At 39.9% G+C, this 19,665-nt stretch overlaps 2 protein-coding genes and 1 long non-coding RNA gene across 4 annotated transcripts; 2 read left to right on the forward strand and 1 right to left on the reverse strand.

The window, feature by feature from the left end:
* Positions 1–570: 570 nt before the first annotated feature.
* Positions 571–3,026, forward strand: LOC104429486 (betaine aldehyde dehydrogenase, chloroplastic-like). The gene is made up of 6 exons (XM_039306788.1): positions 571–683; positions 767–899; positions 1,038–1,103; positions 1,198–1,386; positions 2,714–2,791; positions 2,895–3,026. The coding sequence occupies exons 1-6, from the start codon at positions 571–573 to the stop codon at positions 3,024–3,026; spliced, it is 711 nt and encodes a 236-aa protein (XP_039162722.1).
* A 5,010-nt stretch (positions 3,027–8,036) lies between these two features.
* On the forward strand, positions 8,037–12,404 carry LOC104423048 (anaphase-promoting complex subunit 8). Of its 2 annotated transcripts, none has more exons than XM_010035508.3 (4): positions 8,037–8,840; positions 9,283–9,589; positions 10,239–11,489; positions 11,590–12,404. In XM_010035508.3, the coding sequence occupies exons 1-4, from the start codon at positions 8,755–8,757 to the stop codon at positions 11,677–11,679; spliced, it is 1,734 nt and encodes a 577-aa protein (XP_010033810.1). In that variant the 5' UTR covers positions 8,037–8,754; the 3' UTR covers positions 11,680–12,404. The 2 variants fall into 2 exon arrangements, with proteins under 2 accessions (XP_010033810.1, XP_010033815.2); XM_010035513.3 differs by having other exon boundaries at positions 8,751–8,977.
* Positions 12,405–12,956: 552 nt separating this feature from the next.
* Positions 12,957–19,362, reverse strand: LOC104423063. The gene is made up of 2 exons (XR_005548199.1): positions 18,876–19,362; positions 12,957–14,002 (listed from the first exon to the last, which is right to left on the reverse strand). It is a non-coding gene; the product is annotated as an uncharacterized LOC104423063 (long non-coding RNA).
* Between the last annotated feature and the right edge of the window lie 303 nt (positions 19,363–19,665).

The following is a 19,665-nucleotide window of genomic DNA, read 5'->3' on the forward strand; positions in this document are numbered from 1 at the left end:
AGGAAAACTGGAGGCAATTGACTGTGGAAAACCTCTGGACGAAGCAGCATGGGACATGGTGCCATTTGTAAAGCTTGTACAACATTTTACTTTGTTCCCATATAATTCACTAATATGGTTGTTAATTCCATCTAGGACGATGTAGCTGGTTGCTTTGAGTACTACGCAGATCTTGCTGAAGGTTGGGTGCTAAGCAAACGGCTCCTGTCTCTCTTCCTATGGAGTCATTTAAGAGCAATGTTCTCAAGGAACCAGTTGGTGTTGCATTAATTACTCTATGGTAATGGTGCTTTATTCTGCTGACCAGATGCGCCACCTAGAAATATCATAGTTTTTCTTTCTAACCATTAGATATCATTGACTGGATCAACATGTTATCATCAGCCTCTAGCAACTAAATGATGGCCTTTGGTTTTTGTGAGATTCTCATCTGCTCTTGTTAGACTTTGCTGTTTTGGTAGCAACATGAGTTTTTGTGTCATTTGGGAGATGATGATTTTTAATTCTTGCTCTGAACGTTCAATGGCCTTCCTTGATGGAGTAAAATGATAAAAGTTCTTGGTTATGACGATGAATCTCATGAAATGCAGGAACTACCCTCTTTTGATGGCTACTTGGAAAGTAGCTCCTGCTCTGGCTGCTGGTTGTACAGCGATACTGAAGCTTTCTGAGTTGGCATCTGCGTATGTGTTAATCTTCACTTGCATCATTAACTCAATTCACTCATTTTCCTTATTATTTTTTAATGCACCTGAGTGTGTTCTTGAAACTTCAGGACATGCTTGGAGCTTGCTGAGGTGTGTAGGGAGGTGGGTCTTCCTCCTGGTGTCCTCAATATTCTGACTGGACTTGGCCATGAAGCTGGAGCTCCTTTGGCATCTCATCCCCAAGTCGACAAGGTCTGTATTCTCCCATCATCTCTTCATTAACATTTTGTGAAGTTTTTTCTGACACATTCTGCAAATTGGTTTTATTTTATTTTATTTTTACATATATCACTATGTGTCTACCCCACCTCAGCTGGGTCTTATCAACAGATTGCATTTACAGGAAGCTCAGCTCCAGGGAGCAAGATTATGACCGCCGCTGCTCAACTTGTCAAGGTGCAGCTATTTTTCATGTCTTTGTTTAATTCAACAGAGGAAAGTCTTCGTGTGAGAGTAACCTTTCTGGCATGTGTACATTATGACCTCGCAGCCTGTTTCGCTGGAACTTGGTGGAAAAAGCCCCATTGTTGTGTTTGAGGATGTTGATCTTGAAAAAGGTTGGTGCATTCTGGAGCATGTACCCCTCAATAAGACTGATACAATTGCTATTTTCCTTCAGAAATTCGTTGCGATGGTGCATTCATTCTTGGGTGATTTCTATGTGAATAAGCTTGATTATGTATGCAATGTTGCTGAAAATAGGCCTTACTACTTGTATTTTAAACAGCTGCTGAATGGACAATTTTCGGATGCTTTTGGACGAATGGTCAAATTTGCAGTGCTACATCTAGACTTATCGTGCGTGAAAGTTATCTCTGCATTGCAAGGTCATTTTGTATGCGTTTCTTTTATTTCCTACCTCTGGCACTTGCACTTGGTAAAACTTCTAGATTGATTTTACTTCATTCTACCTAATCATGCATTTGGTTGCATTCCTGAATTAGCATGAGATATCATGCATCGACCTGGAGATACATATGTAATGTGAAAAAGAAAAGCAAAATGCAGCAAGAATCTTCTTTTTTGTTATTGAAGATTCGGGAGCTTTAAATCAATTTATTGAGAGAAGTTGTGAATTGAGTAGTCAGATCTCGTGAGCCATTCATAAGAACATGGAGGTGGAACTAATGTCGAGTCAACCCTCCGTACCAGCTTTATGGAAGGAGTCGAGAAAATCTTTTAGTTGAGAAAACTGTGTGCTTATAATTTGCGAAGAAGTAACTGAGAACTTTGGGCACACAAAAGTCATGCTTAAATGAAATAAAATGTCAGAGGTCAGATGACCATAATTGTTCGCTAGGTGCGCAAATATCTTATGAAGTGATTGCTCTCTTTCAAACCATCATATTATATGTTTTGCATTATATTGAATGGGTATATCACAATTTTTTCAGGAAAGCATTGCTGCTCAATTCATCGAGAAGCTTGTTCAATGGAGCAAAAATATAAAAATATCTGATCCCTTAGAAGAGGGTTGCAGGCTTGGCCCGTGAGTGAGGGGCAGGTATATCATTCATTACCTGCAGGTTCGGTACTGTATAGTTCTGTAGTATACTAGTTGGTGCATGTATATGAGTCCGTTATTATCTTACGACCCTTACCCATTTGTGAAGATGCATTCTGTAGGGTTTTCGGTCATAACAAATTCCTGGATTAGTTTACCAATCATTGTAGATAGTAGTGAAGATTTAGAATACATAACTTCCACAATTATTTTACTTTTGGGAGAAGTATAGCCCTTGTCCTGTAGCCATTGCAGCAGTTGTATCTTGGGCATAGTCTACGCCGTTCATTCACTATAATCGGGGGCAAATGATCATTTTTGAGGTGACGTGTGGAATGAAGGCGATAATTTCTCCCATAAGTGCCATGTGTTTGGAAGAAATCATGGGAAATAGCTTTAGTCTGGGATTTTTAATTACCATTGGTTCTTTTCACTTTTCAATGTTTAGCATCAAATCTGTCACCTGGACGTCGAAATGATAATTTCATTTTCTTTGCTTCAGTATGAGAAAATACTGAAGTTCATCTCCACGGCTAAGAGCGAGGGGGCTACTATTTTGTGTGGTGGAGATTGTCCCGAGGTACAGGGCTCTAGCTCGTCACTTTTAGTACTCTCGTGAAGAACCCTTCTGCTTCTGAAAATGCTTTTCCTGACTTCTGTGTATCATCTCAAACAATTGATAGCATTTGAAGATGGGATTCTTCCTTGAGCCAACCATCATAACAGATGTCACCACATCAATGCAAATTTGGAGAGAGGAAGTCTTTGGACCTGTTCTCTGCGTTAAAGCATTTGGCAGGAGGCCATTGAATTAGCAAATGACACCCAGTGAGTTGATTTATTCTTTCGATAGTGTTCAGAATACGGTGGAGAATCTGCTCATTTATTGTGATCGAAATTGTTACTCCATTCTGGCCTGGGTAGACTTCTTGAAATTGGGACATTATGAGAATCTCACGATTAATCGATGCTTTGCGGTTATGGACTAAGTGCTGCTGTATTGTCAAATGACTTGGAAAGGTGTGAGCACCTGACCAAGGTAACGTTCAATGTACATTTATGTGAACTTTTGGTCCTCAGATGACCAAAAGATCTAGATGGGACGTATTCACGTTGTTGGATTACTTGATTTTTGTCATATCTTGGTGGTGAATTGCAGGCTTTCCAGGCAGGCGTTGTGTGGATCAACTGTTCACAGCCATGCTTCTGTCAGGCCCCTTGGGGAGGAAACAAACGGAGTGGTTTTGGTCGGGAGTTAGGAGGATGGTATCGTCGGCTTCTCTATGACCAAATGAATGACAGAACTTAAAGGAGAACAGAAAAATGATCTAGTAGAGAAAGGGAGTCTGATCTCCGAATGATTTTTGTCTTGTACGGTAGTTATAACTTATGAGTCTGCAAAGTTGTAACCGCTTAGTGCATTATTTCAGTAGGTTTGCATTGCACTGAGAAAGTTTGATGATCTTAGCTTCATACTGACCATATGATTGTGCCTTTTTTCGCAGGGTACTGGATAATTATTTGAGCGTGAAGCAGGTTACACAGTACATATCCAGTGAACCTTGGGGATGGTATAAGAGCCTGTTTGGTTCAGCTTTGGGGAAATGCCCTTTGGAGAATGCAAATACCTTTGAGAAAATGCTAGATTGTTTGGTAAACTATAACCGGAAAGTGCTTTAAGGAAATGTAAGACTGTTTGGTAAACATATATTTGAAAAACCCTTTAGTGTGACCAAATTAAGTTTTTTAGTTTTAGTATTTTTAAAACTGCAAAAAAGAAACAATGACTATATAACCTTTTACATTTTCATGTTGAGAGTAATGTAAAAGATATATATTAGTAAATTTATTTAAAAATTATATTAAAAGAATTTAATTATAGATTAGATGCAAATCTCAACTTTTGGCCTAGGGTTCTTTTAGGTTTATTTTCAACTTTGAATAATTTTTTTTTTTTAATTATTGTAGTATTAATCATATTCGTTAATCAATGATCATTCTAGTGTATTGATAGAAATTTGGGCTATTGGTTGTCAAAAGATAAAAATGACAAAAAAAAAAAAAAAAAGAAGGTGAACCTAACATTTGCAAAGGGTTTTTGTTATTTTAAAAAATAAAAATAAAATCCGATGAAATTCCTTCGTCGATCAACGGCGATTGGAGTGTGGGGAAAATGATCGGTTTTTTTTTTTTTTTTTTTTTTAAGAAGTCAATGGATGAATAGTAGAGGTGGACTTGCATTTCCGAAATGCTGAAAGCCCAAAGCAGGCTCCCATCTGTTTTGGACTTTCAGCATTTCAAAGGCCAGCATTTGGCTAATAACTTTGTTTTCTGTTATCAAATCCATTTATCTTCAAAAATATTTGAAAACTGTTCATGTATAAAATATAAATTCTTTATTTTGATTCATTACCAAGGATACTTCTAAATGCTTTGAACCAAATACCTAAATTTTTTCTTAAAGAGCTTTTGAGGTTGAAAGCCCATTGGGAATGCTAAACCAAATAAGGCCTAAATCTCCCTCAAAGCTATGAACTCTACTGGGGTATAGCTCAGGATGTTTTCCTTGTGCCAACTACTAAAAATAAGGGTTGGAGGCCATTGTATAGAGACTATAGAATAAGTGGGAAAAAAGTCGAACAAGATCGCGGATCTTGTTTATCATTTTATTTCTACTCATTAGCATTTCAGTACTGTACGTCATTTACAAAAGCTTGTGCAAATTTTCACGAGTGCCTTTATATGAAGACCATATTGATGCATAGTCATTGCTACTTTCTCAACACTGCCATTATTAAGCCAGAGCTCTGCCGGCTGCCTCCTTAGAATTTGATATATGCTGTTGCTTGATGGACTGGGTAAAGCTAGTTCGATGCCCAGCTACTGCATCCTTACATTTTCTTCATGCGCATATCCGAGGCTTATCTCGCCAAAGTATGTTCTTTAAGCACTGCATTACGTGAAAACAAAGTTAATAAGCGAGGTGCGATTTATCGAAATTCTGCATGGAGTCATTTCAGGGAGTTACAACAATGCTGTCCATTCGAAGGGCAGTGTTTTCGATACAAGAAATTCCTGCATAATTTAGCAAATAGACACTACAAGCCAACCTTGTAAATGTCCATCAATTATAAAAGAGCCTTCCCAATGACATTCATGGAGGAGGAGAATGTAAAGCAATAAGGTATCTAGAATTGGCAGATTTTATTTAAAATTAGATTCTAAATGCATATATAAAAGAAAATGATCCCAGTACTTATTGTGTTTTTGCCTTTTCTCAAGTCTCAGAAGCAACAACACGTTCAGTGACAGAGAAGAAAAACACAAACTGGAGCAAAGCTGATAGATTTTTTTATAATTTCTTTTATTTCTTTTAATTTTTTAATATTTCATTTTAATTTTTTTATTTTCTTTCTTATTTTCTTATTTATTTTTCCTTTTTTCCTTTTTCCTTTTTTTCTTCTTTGGCCAGTCGCCGACCTCGGCCATGGCTGGCAATCGGTCGACAAGGGCCAGCGGCCTCGCCCGGCCACGGCGAGGCTCGCCGGCCCCCGGCGAGGCCAAGCCTCGTCGGCCGGCCGGGCGAGGTTGGCCTCGCCGGATCTAGGCGAGTTCGAGCTCACCCAGTCCGGTGTGAGGTTGGCCTCGCCGCCCGGCAAAGTGGCCCGGTGATGCCGAGCCTCGCCGACCGCTAGGCGAGGTTGGCCTCGCGGATCTCGGGCGAGCTCGAGCTCGCCTAGCCCGGCGCGAGGTCGGCCTCGTTGCACGGCGGTGGCTCGGTGACGCCAAGCCTCGCCGACCGTTGGGCGAGCTCGGCCTTTGCCGGATCCGGGCGAGCTCAAGCTCGCCTAGCCAAGGCAAGGCCGAGCCGCCGGGGCTGGCGACGCTCGGCCTCGACGGCGGTTGCCGGCCACGGCCGAGGCCGGCGACCAGCCAAAGAAAAAGAAAGAAAAAGAGATAAGTGTTTCGAATTTTGTTCCAGAAACAAGAAATAACTTTTTTTTGTTTATTGTTTCATTTCCAGATGTGTTTCTAAGAACAAAAAATAATTTTGGAACAAAAACGCACCAAAACGCGCGTTTTTGTTACTTTTTTGTTTTCAGGAACAAAAAACAGAAAAGTTGTTAAAAAACAGAAAAAAAGAATGAAAATAAACGCAGCCTTAGCTTTCTCGAACAGTGTAAGAATTCCCTTACACTGTTCGTGTTCAACGGCGACTTTTCGAGACGAGGGCACCAGGATATTTCGAAGATTGCCCCTTGAGGAAAGGAATAAGGTGCGATCGCAAATGCACATTAGTTGTGGAAGTCTTTGCGGGAGTATATATATTCAAGACGTGAGAATACTCTTGAAGCAATTAATTCCTCCACTACTGCAAATTCATGGCCAATGAGTTTCTTCATTGAATTGCTGTAAACATACAACTACCGAAGTTTTGAAGCATGCACGAGCCACGACAAGTTTGAAAGCCTGCAGCAGGAGACCCTAATGGCGACAAGGCTGGAGAAGCAAGAGCAATTGGGCGCTCGTTATATTCCTCTTACAATTAAAAATAGAAAAGTTCTTTTTGTCAAAAGACGTTGTACTAAGTGCATGAAATTTGATGGACTGGTTCCATGAACCCAATAAACCGTTTCTAATTTCAATTTTTGGAAATCAGTTTTTAGTGGGCATTTCTCGATTCTAGAGTGAGAATCTCTCACTCAAATTATGCTTATCCATACTTGATATCAAAAAATCATGTTACTCACATTTTTCTAATCAGATCCACTTCAGAATTATCACATGACAAATATATTACAATCATACAAAATAATTTGAAAATTTGACATCAAATTTAAATGCTTGCTCAAACTCTCTATTCACCCATCTTTTGCATGTTTGAATAGATAAATTATGGACTCTATATTAAAAAAAAAAAAAAAAAGCAAGCTTTCCTTCCATTTTCCCCAAAAAGCGACATTAGTCCAAAAATGAAAACATATTGAGCTTATCTCCAAGCGAGTTTAATACAACGAATATTGAGTTGTGTAAATTTTTAATGATTATATATTGTCATCGTTTTCTCGAAGAAAATTGGTTGGATTTTGATCCTTTGTTTCCTCTTTATATGAAAGTTTGTTTACCTCTTGATGTAGCGGGATAATTAAAATCCTTTGTTTCCTGTGTTGAAAAATAACTTATAGCCCTTTTGGCTTTTGCAACTACATTTTGCACAGAAGCCAAAAAATGAAAAAAAAAAAGAAAAAGAAAAAAAATAGAATTATCAAATTCAAATCAAATTAAGGGTAGGGATTGGAAATTGCCCATTTTAACATTTGAACTTTACTACGTTTTAAGTAGTATCGACACTTACACACGACATCTTTATACGATGTGATACGATATATCGACACGTCATTTTTTAAAAATAGAAAATTTTGATCTATTGAGATACGTTAAATACATAATAATTTAAGTCAAATTAATTTAATTTAATTTTATAAATAATAATTAATTAATTTAAAAAAATCTCAAATAAATTTATAGGCCCTCCATCCCGCAAAAGCGGCCGCGCCTTTTAGCGATTCATTCAAACGCAATTGCAAGGTCGATAAATTCCGCCGTTTCCCCAGACGCCTCATCATCACCACCGCTCATTTCCAATAATTCAAAAAGAAAAAGCAACACTGCAAAATTTGATGATCCAACGGCCAAGATCGAATTTGGCTCGGGCCCCATGGCCAATCATGCGCTCCCAAAAACGTGCCCCTCCCCCAAAAATCAAAATAATTTAAGAATGACAAAAAAAGAAAAAGAAAAAAAAAGAAAGAAAAGAGGAGCAAGGACGGGAGTGCGTGACAATTCGTCTTCTCTGCAAACCTCCCCCGCCGCTTTTGACGCGAAGAATCTCCACCATCTCCATCTCCACCACCACCATTAATCCTTCTTCGATTCATTGCTTTTCCGGCCCGAGATCTCTCCCAAGTTCCCAACTTTCGTCCCATCCTGACATACCCATTTGCTCCTTTCGCCGGAATTCCAGCGCCGCCGCCACGCAATGGGGCAGGTCCCATCTTCCACCTCCGCCTCCACCTCCCCCGAGCCTAGCCACCGGGGCGGGGTCTCGTCCAGATAGCGGCTCGACGGCCACGTGAGTCCTCCACCTCCTGCTTCTCCGCCTCCGTCGAGAACACCAAACCTCCGCCCCCTCTACGGCGGCGTGTGGCTGGCTGTCGGAATTTCTTGTATAACTCCGTACGCGTCGGAATCGTGTGTTGGAATTTCGGACTCGTGTGGCAGGAAGAGTTGACTGCGTGTCGGACTTTCGGAGAGTGTCGGTGCATTTTAGACTACAGTGTCTCTCTCGTCTTCTTCGCGAACAACGTCTTGAGAAGGGGAAGAGGAAGGGGAGCAAGCCGCCGACGACGACGGAGAAAGACAGCCGCTTTTCCTCGTCGCCGCCGACGACCGCCGCTGCCACTCCTATTGCCGCCGCTCTGTAGAAGCTTCGGCACTGAATGCGGTCGCGCAGGTCGTAGATTCCGCAATTCGAGAGTTTCGATGGGTTCGAAGGAAATCTGCCGCAACGAGCTCCGGGTTGCAGTCCGCCAGCTCAGCGATCGCTGCCTCTACTCTGCTTCCAAATGGTATTGCGTCCTGAAAACCCTAGCCCCGATTTCAAGCACTTCGGTGTTGGGTAGAACGTGGGAGACGGTAGTGTTGAAAAGAAGAAGAAAAAGATGCTTTATGGGGTCATACGTTGCTGCCTTTACTTCCGAAATCGGTGGGTGCTGTCCACTTTCTTGATTCTTAGACTTGTTTTGGGTAATGGGGTTTCTGAATTAGTCGAATAAACTGCCGAAAGTGTGAGTTTTACTCTCCAATTGCGAAAATTTGAGCCGCAGGCTCCAATATCTAGTGTTAGAAGCTTAGGGTGTGTAAAACCCTGTAAATGATCAAAGATGCACAGCATGAATGTTCTTTATCATTATCTGCTCCTAGTTACTTGATCTTATGGAGGAGAAATTGGATACGTTCTCTGTTCAATATGTTTCGCCTTAGTTTCATGAAGAGTATGATTATGTGCAGGGCGGCGGAACAATTAGTGGGAATCGAGCTAGACCCGGTAAAGTTCACACCTTCAAACACCAGATTCCAGCGTGGGAGCTCCAGTATCCACAGGAGATTCCGCAACAACGAGATCACATCGACGCCAATTGCTGGGGTGTCATATGTGAGTACTCCGGTCATGGAGGAAGACGACATAGTTGATGGTGACTTTTATCTTCTGGCCAAGTCTTACTTTGACTGCCGCGAGTATAGGAGGGCTGCTCATGTGCTTCGGGATCAGTCTGGGAAGAAAGCTGTCTTCCTACAATGTTATGCTCTTTATCTGGTTTGTCACTCGAGGCTTCTGTCGAGAGCTATTTCACAGCATGTTATATCCTTTCATTTCTCTTTTCCTTGTGCTGACAATTATCCACAACAACCTGATAGATATGTTCTAGATCTTAGGTATTCTTGGGTTGAGTCTGTTTGTCAAAGCAATAATCAACTTACACACCCAACAAAAGATTTGATTAGTTTAGACTTATGCACTTATAATAAGCATGTTGACTGTGGCTATGTCACAATGAGCAGTTCATGTCGTTACAATCTTCATTGCCTAAGATGTGCTTGGATGCTGAAGTATATAGGTGAAAATTGATATTATGGAGATTTAAAAGTTTCTTGTGATAAAAAAATTCGACATATGTAGCTTAAGGTTTGTATGGTATGAATTTACCACTGTTCGGCAAATCACTGGATGACTTTCACTTTTCTCTGGATGACTTGCTTATACTTTGGTACCTAGAGAATGACGGCATTACCTGCTTGCTCTATGGAGCTGCCTCTCCAAGTTTCTGCACAGATTTTCATTAGCCATTTTGATCATGTGCAAACGTACATTGCATTGGAGGCTGCATAATTTGAAGAAACTCCTGACTGTCCATAGTCCCACTTAAGCATTCTTATAAGTTGTACCTATCATTTGTTTTATGTAGGCTGGAGAAAAACGGAAAGACGAAGAGAATATAGAACTTGAAGGGCCCTTAGGCAAGAGTGATGCTGTTAACAAGGAATTGGTTTCTCTGGAGAGGGAGTTGTCAATGCTACGTAAGAATGGGTCCATTGATCCCTTTGGGTTGTACTTGTATGGTCTTGTTCTTAAAGAGAAAGGCAATGAGCACCTTGCACGTAACCTTCTTGTGGAATCTGTGAATAGCTATCCTTGGAACTGGAGTGCATGGTCAGAGTTACAATCCTTGTGCACTACAATCGACATATTACACAGTCTACCTCTCAATAACCATTGGATGAAGGATTTCTTTCTTGCTGGTGCATATCAAGAACTCAGAATGCACAACGAGTCCTTAGCAAAATACGAGTATCTGCAAGGCACCTTCAGTTTCAGTAATTACATACAGGCACAAATTGCAAAAGTGCAGTACAGTCTAAGGGAATTTGAACAAGTAGAAGTGATATTTGAAGAACTCCTGAGAAATGATCCTTACCGAGTGGAGGACATGGATATGTATTCCAATGTACTCTATGCCAAGGAATGCTTTTCTGCCTTGAGTTATCTTGCCCACAGGGTATTCATGACTGATAAGTACAGACCAGAATCTTGTTGTATAATTGGAAATTATTATAGCTTGAAAGGCCAACATGAGAAGTCAGTTATGTATTTTAGGAGGGCCCTTAAATTGAATAAGAACTGTTTATCTGCTTGGACTCTTATGGGTCATGAATACATTGAGATGAATAACACTCCAGCAGCTGTTGATGCCTATCGGCGAGCTGTAGATATAAATCCATGTGAATACCGAGCCTGGTATGGTTTAGGACAGGCCTATGAGATGATGGGGATGCCTTTCTATGCTCTCCATTATTTCAGAAAATCTGTATTCTTGCAGCCAAGTGATTCTCGCATATGGATTGCTATGGCTAAGTGTTATGAAAAAGACCAACTTCACATGCTAGAAGAGGCAATCAAGTGTTACAGGAAGGCAGCGAATTCTAATGACAGGGAAGCAATTGCTCTTCATCAGCTAGCAAAGTTGCATCGTGAACTTGGGCGTTTAGAAGAAGCTGCTTTTTACTACAAAAAGGATCTGGAGCGGATGGAAGCTGAAGAGAGGGACGGACCTAATATGGTTGAAGCTTTGCTTTTTCTTGCCACACATTGCAAAGACCAGAAGAGATTTGAGGAGGCGGAGGTGTATTGCACACGTCTTCTTGATTATACTGGCCCAGTAAGTTATTTACTTTGCCCTGGCTGTATATTGGAAGACCATATTGCTTGCTAGCATTATTGATTGATCTTTTCCATTTATTTTGTTTTTACAAATACAGGAGAAAGAGACTGCAAAGAGTCTACTACGAGGAATGAGAATAGCACAATCTGGTTTTCCTTCAATGAGTGCTGAGCATTTTCCTCCATAACATTGCCGATAAAAGATGGAGTTGTGAAATTTTCAAAGCAGGTGTGGCATTGTGTTGAGGATATAAAATAATATGGATCTCCTCCCAAAAGATGACGAATCCTTAAGGCTGTGCAAGCTACTTGCTGTAACTTTCCTTGCCAATTGACTGCATACTTCTGGAATAGAGAAAGTGGCCCTTGGTTTCTTAGGTATGTGGGAGATTGGTCAATTTTTGACAGTTTGTGTCATGCTGTTTCATTTATGAGAAATCATCTAGATAACTGGAGATTTCATAGTTGATCATTCTACTTGTATGCATGTAAATCTCATAAGAAGCTTCTTGTTGCACCTCTGTCTGGCCGGCTCATGTCCCTGCTTCTACCCTTTTGCCTCTACTTTCTATCCTAAGTTCCAGATGGGGTAAAAATCTGGTGGATACATGCTTTCCACTAGGAACTCTTATGTGAGGACTGAGAAGAAGTCGTTTTTGTTGCAAAGGAGGCTTCAGGTGGAGTCAGATCATTCAGTTTGGATGATAAGGAGAATTCTCTCAGCATAGCAGCTTTGTAATCGTAGGCAGCTCAGTTTCCTTCAAATTGTTTCTTATTAGATTGTTGTAACCTTAAAAACATCAAAAGGGGTTTTGGGGGAGAATTCCCGTGTTGTTGCTGGGCAGTCGATATGGATAACTTTTAGATGGAACAATTTGACCATTGAAATTATCTGAATGTTGTTTTGAAGGTCCCTCTAGATCCAAATAGTTATTGCCGGAGCTAAACATGGGACTAAGAATTCTTCAAGATTCCTTCTGGTATCTCATGTGGTACAAGTGAGAAGCCTGTCATGCTGACAATATGCTAATGATAATGCCATGCTTAGAGAGAAACTAAAAAGATTGGCATACTTAAACTTCTCACCATGACTTATCGCGACAGCAGTAACCAAATCGGATCGGCTCGGCTGTTTCTAGCTGCAGGGTAAATGAAACCCTCCTTGTTCATTGTACTTGTACAAGATGAGGTGAAAAACCTGGCTCCTAGCAAACTACTTGACGATGGGAGAGTTTTTACCCGAATGTGAATTCAGCTAAGCAGGTGCTAAGAACGATCAGATATCCCCAGGCTCTCTTGCTTAATTTGTTTTTCCTTTTTATCGCTAAGCAAGTGAAATGGCGGAAAAAGGAGAATGTGCAGGTTTGTGAAAGCTCCTAAGAACACTTGGGAGGTCAGCCTACTGTGTAGTTACATCCACATGGAAGTTCCACAGGATTAAACTGTTAAACCCCAAATCAAATCATTCCAACGAGCATTCTGAAATTTCTCATAGAATAATCAGTTGGGAAATCCGGGTAAAAACTAAGGTTTCTGGCTGATAAGATTAATGGAAGACTAGGAATATGAATAACAAAACAGTAAAGCAACTGAGTAAAGCATATGCCGAATCACTGCGGACATACAGAAGCTGAAAAGCTAAAAATATGCACCAATCCATGTCGAGAAGAATATAAAAGCCTTGTTCCGTAGACGATAGTTGACCCATTGATAGTATCACATAAAAAAATAAAAATAAAAAGTTCCGCTGAGCTTATTTTTTTGAGCAGTCATAACCATCGTATGAGAATGTTACAATCACATCACCAGAGTCATGATGAAGTCAACTGAGTTTTACTCCATCCAGTAGAAGAATTCAGGTTTTCCTTATGTGGATTTAATTCCGATCTGGGCTTGTGAAGAAGCTGTGATGGATGGCATGATTTCTGGAGCCCTGTTTCGAACTAACTTCCTTAGAGAATGCTCAGCATACTTTTCACCCTCTTTAAAGTTCTCCAGAATTCCTGCAGCCCTGTTCTTCTTGGTCACCTGAGTCAGCCGCCATAAGGTTAAATGAAGACGAAATGAAATCTTCTGCGGCCATGACCGTTCTTTTGTTTATCAGTTACATAAGCATTTGAACTATTTCAAACTCGATAGAGGAAATAACAGCTATACAGTGGAGTTGGTGTGCGACAGTTGACTTTACGTGATGAACATTCACGGGAAACAATACCCTGGAGAAATTAAAAGATTGCCCATGTAGTGTTTCACAAGTTCTTCAAAAGATTGCAAAGAGCAAGAGACTTATGCCATAGCAGATCCTTCACAAATATATCGAGTGCCAAGAATGGTTTATAATCATTTTCCAGCATGTGGGGAAACTGATTTTCAAACATCATGCAGAGGACAAGAACACATGATCAAGCATCTTTTAACTTGACAAGGGAATGGGTGCCCATTCGAGTGAGTAAATGCAGTTCCATATTCTTAGAAACACTTCTGTGACTCCAAGACCTAGGTTAAGTTTCCCTGTCGAAAGACAAGAACATGTTAGAAAATCCAACATAAAAGCATAAGCTATTAGACACCCAAGATGTGCAAAGAAGGGAAAAAATGGGTGAAAGGGGGAGTGTGCAGAGTCAAACTCAAAGATCTTGAGCTCTAATGCTATATTGAAAGGTCCATAGCTTGCGCTATTAGAGAACCGTGCAGAAATTATTTATATCCTAACGGAACAGTTGAACCCTTTTTACTGAATGCATGGGTTTAGGAATGGATGAATGAACAAAGCGGGAAGTGATTGCCAGAGGCCAATGAGGAGGTTTTCTGATTTTTATTCATCTATTTGGATAGGCAATAGTGGCAACTGAATATAACTTGTATGGTTGCAATCAAGTGCTCCTTCATAAAATAGATTGTTACGGTAGATTAATTCCACAGAAAAGCAAGATGTTAGCAGCCAAAGCAAGAACTTTATCTTCCAGTATCCATTTGCTTGCTGCTGACAGCATATAAAAGCTTCTCTTAAATGACATACCACAAGCTTCCCGTGTTGTTTATTATCGCATCAAAAAATGTTCTTGTGTTAAGACTTAAGCGAGCTCCAAGAGCCATTGCCTCAGCTGATGATGCACTATGAACTCTTGCAAGCAATTGGTTAACCATCTTCACGACAGTGGAAACGGAACAAACCAATACGGCAAAATGTTGCTCCCAGATAAAACAAAACCAATTATTTCCAACACAAACGTGAAATTTCATTGCTTATGCATTTAGTGGGACAAAAAACTGTTTTACATTCCTAAGACCCTTAGACACTTGATTTAACAAATAGCTCCTAAAATAGATCACCACATATCTGTTGTATACTACGATAGAGGATACTCAATGATGGCCCCATAAAGTTCGCATTCTCACTATGAGGATGTCAGTGAGAAGAATTTTGAACAGATAAAATCTGTGCATATATAGAAACAGAGGCATCAATGGCTAATATAAGATGATAGTAACATATTCATGAGCCTAGTTTCTGCTCTAGGCTAGCAATGGACTTTTTCAACACCACCCGTGGAGAAAGCTAGAGGTGAGAAATTACATCAAATCCAGAAACACAGTAATTTGACTTCACTACGTGAGTTGCTATGCCTAATCCCATTGCACCAAGACAAATAAAACCAATTCGACTGACAGTGTCTGAATTTGCAGCAATTTCTTCTGCTAGTTGTTTGAGAAAATATTTTTCTTCATTGGCTGTGCTGATAATGTTTACTCCATAAACTTCTTCCCAAATCTGTCGGACAAAAGATTGTGTTTGAGTAGGAATCAAATTCTTAGACAAGCCAAAGTAGTCATGGCATATGCCAGATTATCTAAATGTTCCAAAAATAAGTAAAAATCAAAAGCGATAGCATTTACAACCCAATCAAAATGAAGCCGAATGGTTCTCTTAAATCAAAAACTAATCAGCTCTACACCCTCAACAGCGGGGGCGGGACTTAAGATGCAATCGTTGTTGTGGTTGTGCGATCTTGATCCCCTTCTTCCACAGACATTAATGCTCGATGCCTTTCTTCATCTGAATTGCCGCATGCAACGTCACCAAAGTCCTGCAATCGTCAAGGACTTGCATTTTGGGGATAAAAAAATGTTCACATGTTATGCATCAAGCAACTCCAAAAGCGCTAGCTATATCTAGAACCATTAAATTACTATTATTTTCCTTTTGACATTATCATTCAATCGCTTAATTTAATCATGAATTGTTGCTAGATTATCCTTCTCCTTCGTTCTCAATTCGACAAGCTGTGCCATGAAATTTTGCTTCTTGGCTTGGAACTTATGAAATATGAAACTCATATATGCAAAAATAAATGACCAACATAACTAAATCAATTGTACCACTAGCTTATTGAGAAATGCTCAAAAACTTAAGGGATTAACAAATAAAGTTACCTCCATAAATCTCATCATGAGAGATTTTACAATTACATAAATCTTGATATGGTTTGTTGAGATTCTCACTCTCATTCTTCAATTTGTTCTCTTACTACATAACATCGTCAAATCAAATAGAATCATATATTATTAAAGTTGACTAATGCAATACAATTCATTGCTTACATCTGCAGCACGATGTGAAAATTCCTCCAGCAATTGTTGTTTAAAGGAAAAAAAAAAACATATTCATCATATATAAGCATTATATTGAAGCAAAAGTTAACAATGTCACTTACAAGTATCACTTGTTAAACTTATCCATTCCGCTTAATCTCTGAATCCACTTAATCAATCTTGGCCTTAACTCCAGCCATCAAAATAAGAGTTCAATAAAATAATAAAATAGAACATGAATCAGCTTAATTAATTAAATGAATTCATCTGGATTAAACATCGATATAAGCCATATAACTTTGGAATATCGATGTTTAATCCATATGAATTTGTTTAATTAATTAAGTTGATTCATGTTCTATTTTATTATTTTATTGAACTCTCGTTTTGCATGGGATGGCTGAAGTTAAAGCCAAGATTGATCAAGTGGGTTCAGAGATTGAGCGGAATTGATAAGTTTAACAAGTGATACATGTAAGTGGCATTATTAACTTTTGCTTCAATATAATGCTTATATATAATGAATATATATATATATTTTCCCTTTAGACAACAATTGCTGGAGGAATTTCCACACCGTGCTGTAGATGTAAACAAGAAATTGTATTGCGTTAGTCGACTTTGATAATATGAGATTCTATTTGATTTGACAATATTATGCAGTACGAGAACAAATTGAAGAATGAGAGCGAAAACCTCAACAAACTATATCAGGATTTATGCAATTACAAAACCTCTCGTGATGAGACTTACGGAGGTAACTTTATTTGTTAGTCTCTTAAGTCTTTGAGTATTTTTCAATAAGCTAGTGGTACAATTGATTTGGTTATGTTTATCATCTATTTTTGCATAGATGAGTTTCGTAAGTTTCAAGCCAAGAAGCAAAATTTCATGGCATAGTTTTTCGAATTAAGAACAAAAGAGAATGATAAGCTGGCAACAATTCATGATCATATTGAGTGATTGAATGATAATGTCAAAAGAAAGATAATGGTAATTTAATGGTTCTAGATATGGTTAGCGCTTTTAGAGTTGCTTGATGCATAACATGTGGACATTTTTTAATCCCAAAATGTAGGTCATTGACGATTACGAGACTTTGGTGACGTTGCAGGCGGTAATGTCAGATGAAGAAAGGCATCGGCCATTAATGTTTGTAGAAGGAGTCAAGATCACACAACCACAATAATGCCAAAGATCTTAAATCCCACCCTCGTTGCTGAGGGTGTAAAGCTGATTAGTTATTGATTTCAGAGAACCATTCAGCTTCATTTTGATCGGGTTGTAAATGCCACCGCCTCTGATTTTTGCTTGTTTTTGGAACATTTAGACAATCTGCCATATGCCATGACTACTTTGGCTTGTCTAAGGATTTGATTCCTACTCAAACACAATCTTTTGTTTGATGACTTTGTTATGGTTGTTGTGAAAGTGGAATACAAATTTGCCCGTATAAACTCAACGTTTAATTAGAGTAGCAGTTTTTATTTAGAGACGAGGCTTGGTCAAGGGCTCAAAGTGGAAAACAAAATCAATTGTTACATGTGCGAGATCATAGTGTTGCTAAAGCCTTCCACATTCGTTCGATAAGTTCACGAGAAAGATAACCAAATGTGTCTTTGGGCTTATTGGCAGGAGCTTGCACAGGCGACACTGTCCAGTACTTGTGGAATCAAACACTTTAGTTTCGAAATGAGTAATCTTCGGATGCCTCTATAAGTAATCCAATTGATGATCCATGTGCACTAGATGTGATTTCATTCTTCTTAACATTAGTATTCACTTGCTTGTACGCATTTCTTGCAAGAGAGAATTTGCTTGGGCAAAATTCACTCGCGCCAATGATTTTTTTCTTCCTCAAGTTTTTTTTTTCTCTCATTTTCGTTCTTGGTCTTCACAGAGAGAGAGAGGTTAATCACAATATTTGTCCTCCTAACCCACAAGCCATACAGGCTATAAGTCACTCTTTCAACTGAAATTTGATTACCCAGCTAAAGTTTTATTTCATGTCTATTGTCATGCTATGCGCGTGAAGTCAGAAAACTACTTAGATTTAGCTGCTTAGGTCATAAAATGTATGTCAAATACAATTCCACTCAATCTCAATCAATTAAGGAATAATTCTTCAAATTGCACAATCAATTTAATTAAGCACAATGTGGAGCTCAAATAAATAAACGGACTGTACCACGACAATCAGTACGAGATTCCGATCACCGGCCATCCCGGTTGAATTTTAAGAAAATAAATAATTAAATAATTAATTTCGAAAAATAAATAAATAAATAAATACAATAATTTCAATTTAAGCACAATATAAAGCTCGATTAAATAAACGGATGCGCCACGATCATCAGCATAAAATCCCGATTACTGGCCATCCTAGTTGAATTTCTAGAAAATAAATAATTAAATAATTAATTTTGAAAATTAATATTTAATTCCTAAAAATTCCATTTAGGCCAAATTACCTAATTAACACCCGATAAGGGTCGGGAAAAATCCCAAGAAGCCTCCAATAATTACTATAGGCAATTTCTATCTAAGTATCCATTTAGGCCAAATTACCTAATTAACACCCGATAAGGGTCGGGAAAAATTCCAAGAAGCCTCCAATAAATACTATAGGCAATTTCTATCTAAGTACACTAATCACCTAACTAATATGTAATGCAATTAACTAATAATCGCTAATCCATTCTAATCTAATCACCTAATTACACTTAACTAGCACTAATAAACATTTAAGTATAATTAACAAATTATGAAAGTATTAGTGAGCAAAACTCACACAAAACGAAGGGATCGACGCGAGAATCGACTTTCCTTAAGGCAGGCCGAGCATCCGGGCTCGGGAAGACGGCCAAAACGGGCCGAAACCGAACTGTGGTACCCATTTCTGCACTTTCTGTCCGCTGCTGGTTGGGGCCGAAGAAGGTGAGGAAGAGGCTCGGCTTGAGGCGAGCAAGGGCCGAGATGGACGGAGGAGGCCGAACCAGACCTAGGCGGTGGCGGTAGGAGCTCCGGCGGCTCTCTACCGTCCCTCACGACCACCGAACAGCAACTGGCCGGGCGAGATCGTGGACGGCAGCCCGACTGGACGGGGGCAGACGGCGTACGGGCGGGGAGCGTGAGGCGGCGTGCGATCGAGCAAACGCCGGTCCGGCGTGGCTGTGGCTCCTTCAGGCGACGCTGGTCGCTGTTTCTGTTTCTGCAGATCTTCGCACGAAACAGAGAGGGAGAAAGGAGCATCGACGACGGCTGAAGGGGGTGAGAGGGAGGCGGAGGGCGAGCAGTGAGCGGCGGAGCGCGCGGGTGACGCGCGGGTGGCGGAGCGCGGGCGACGACGGCGAGCTGATCCGGTTTTCTTTCTCTCGGTGCTGCTGTCTCTGCTTCTGCTTGGGTCTCGTTCGAACAAGAGGGGGGGAGAGAGAGTACCGAGAGAGAGTGAGAAGAAGATAAGACAAGAGAGAGAAGATGAGTGTTGAAAAGTCAAAAAAAAAGAGAAAAGTGGAGGAAGCAAAGTGGAAGACAGCAAGGGGGGCAGTCGGTGGGAGGCATTTCGCTCGACGGGGAAAAGA

Source organism: Eucalyptus grandis, chromosome 2 (genome assembly GCF_016545825.1).
Source record: "Eucalyptus grandis isolate ANBG69807.140 chromosome 2, ASM1654582v1, whole genome shotgun sequence".
In the NCBI taxonomy this organism is placed as follows: domain Eukaryota; kingdom Viridiplantae; phylum Streptophyta; class Magnoliopsida; order Myrtales; family Myrtaceae; genus Eucalyptus; species Eucalyptus grandis.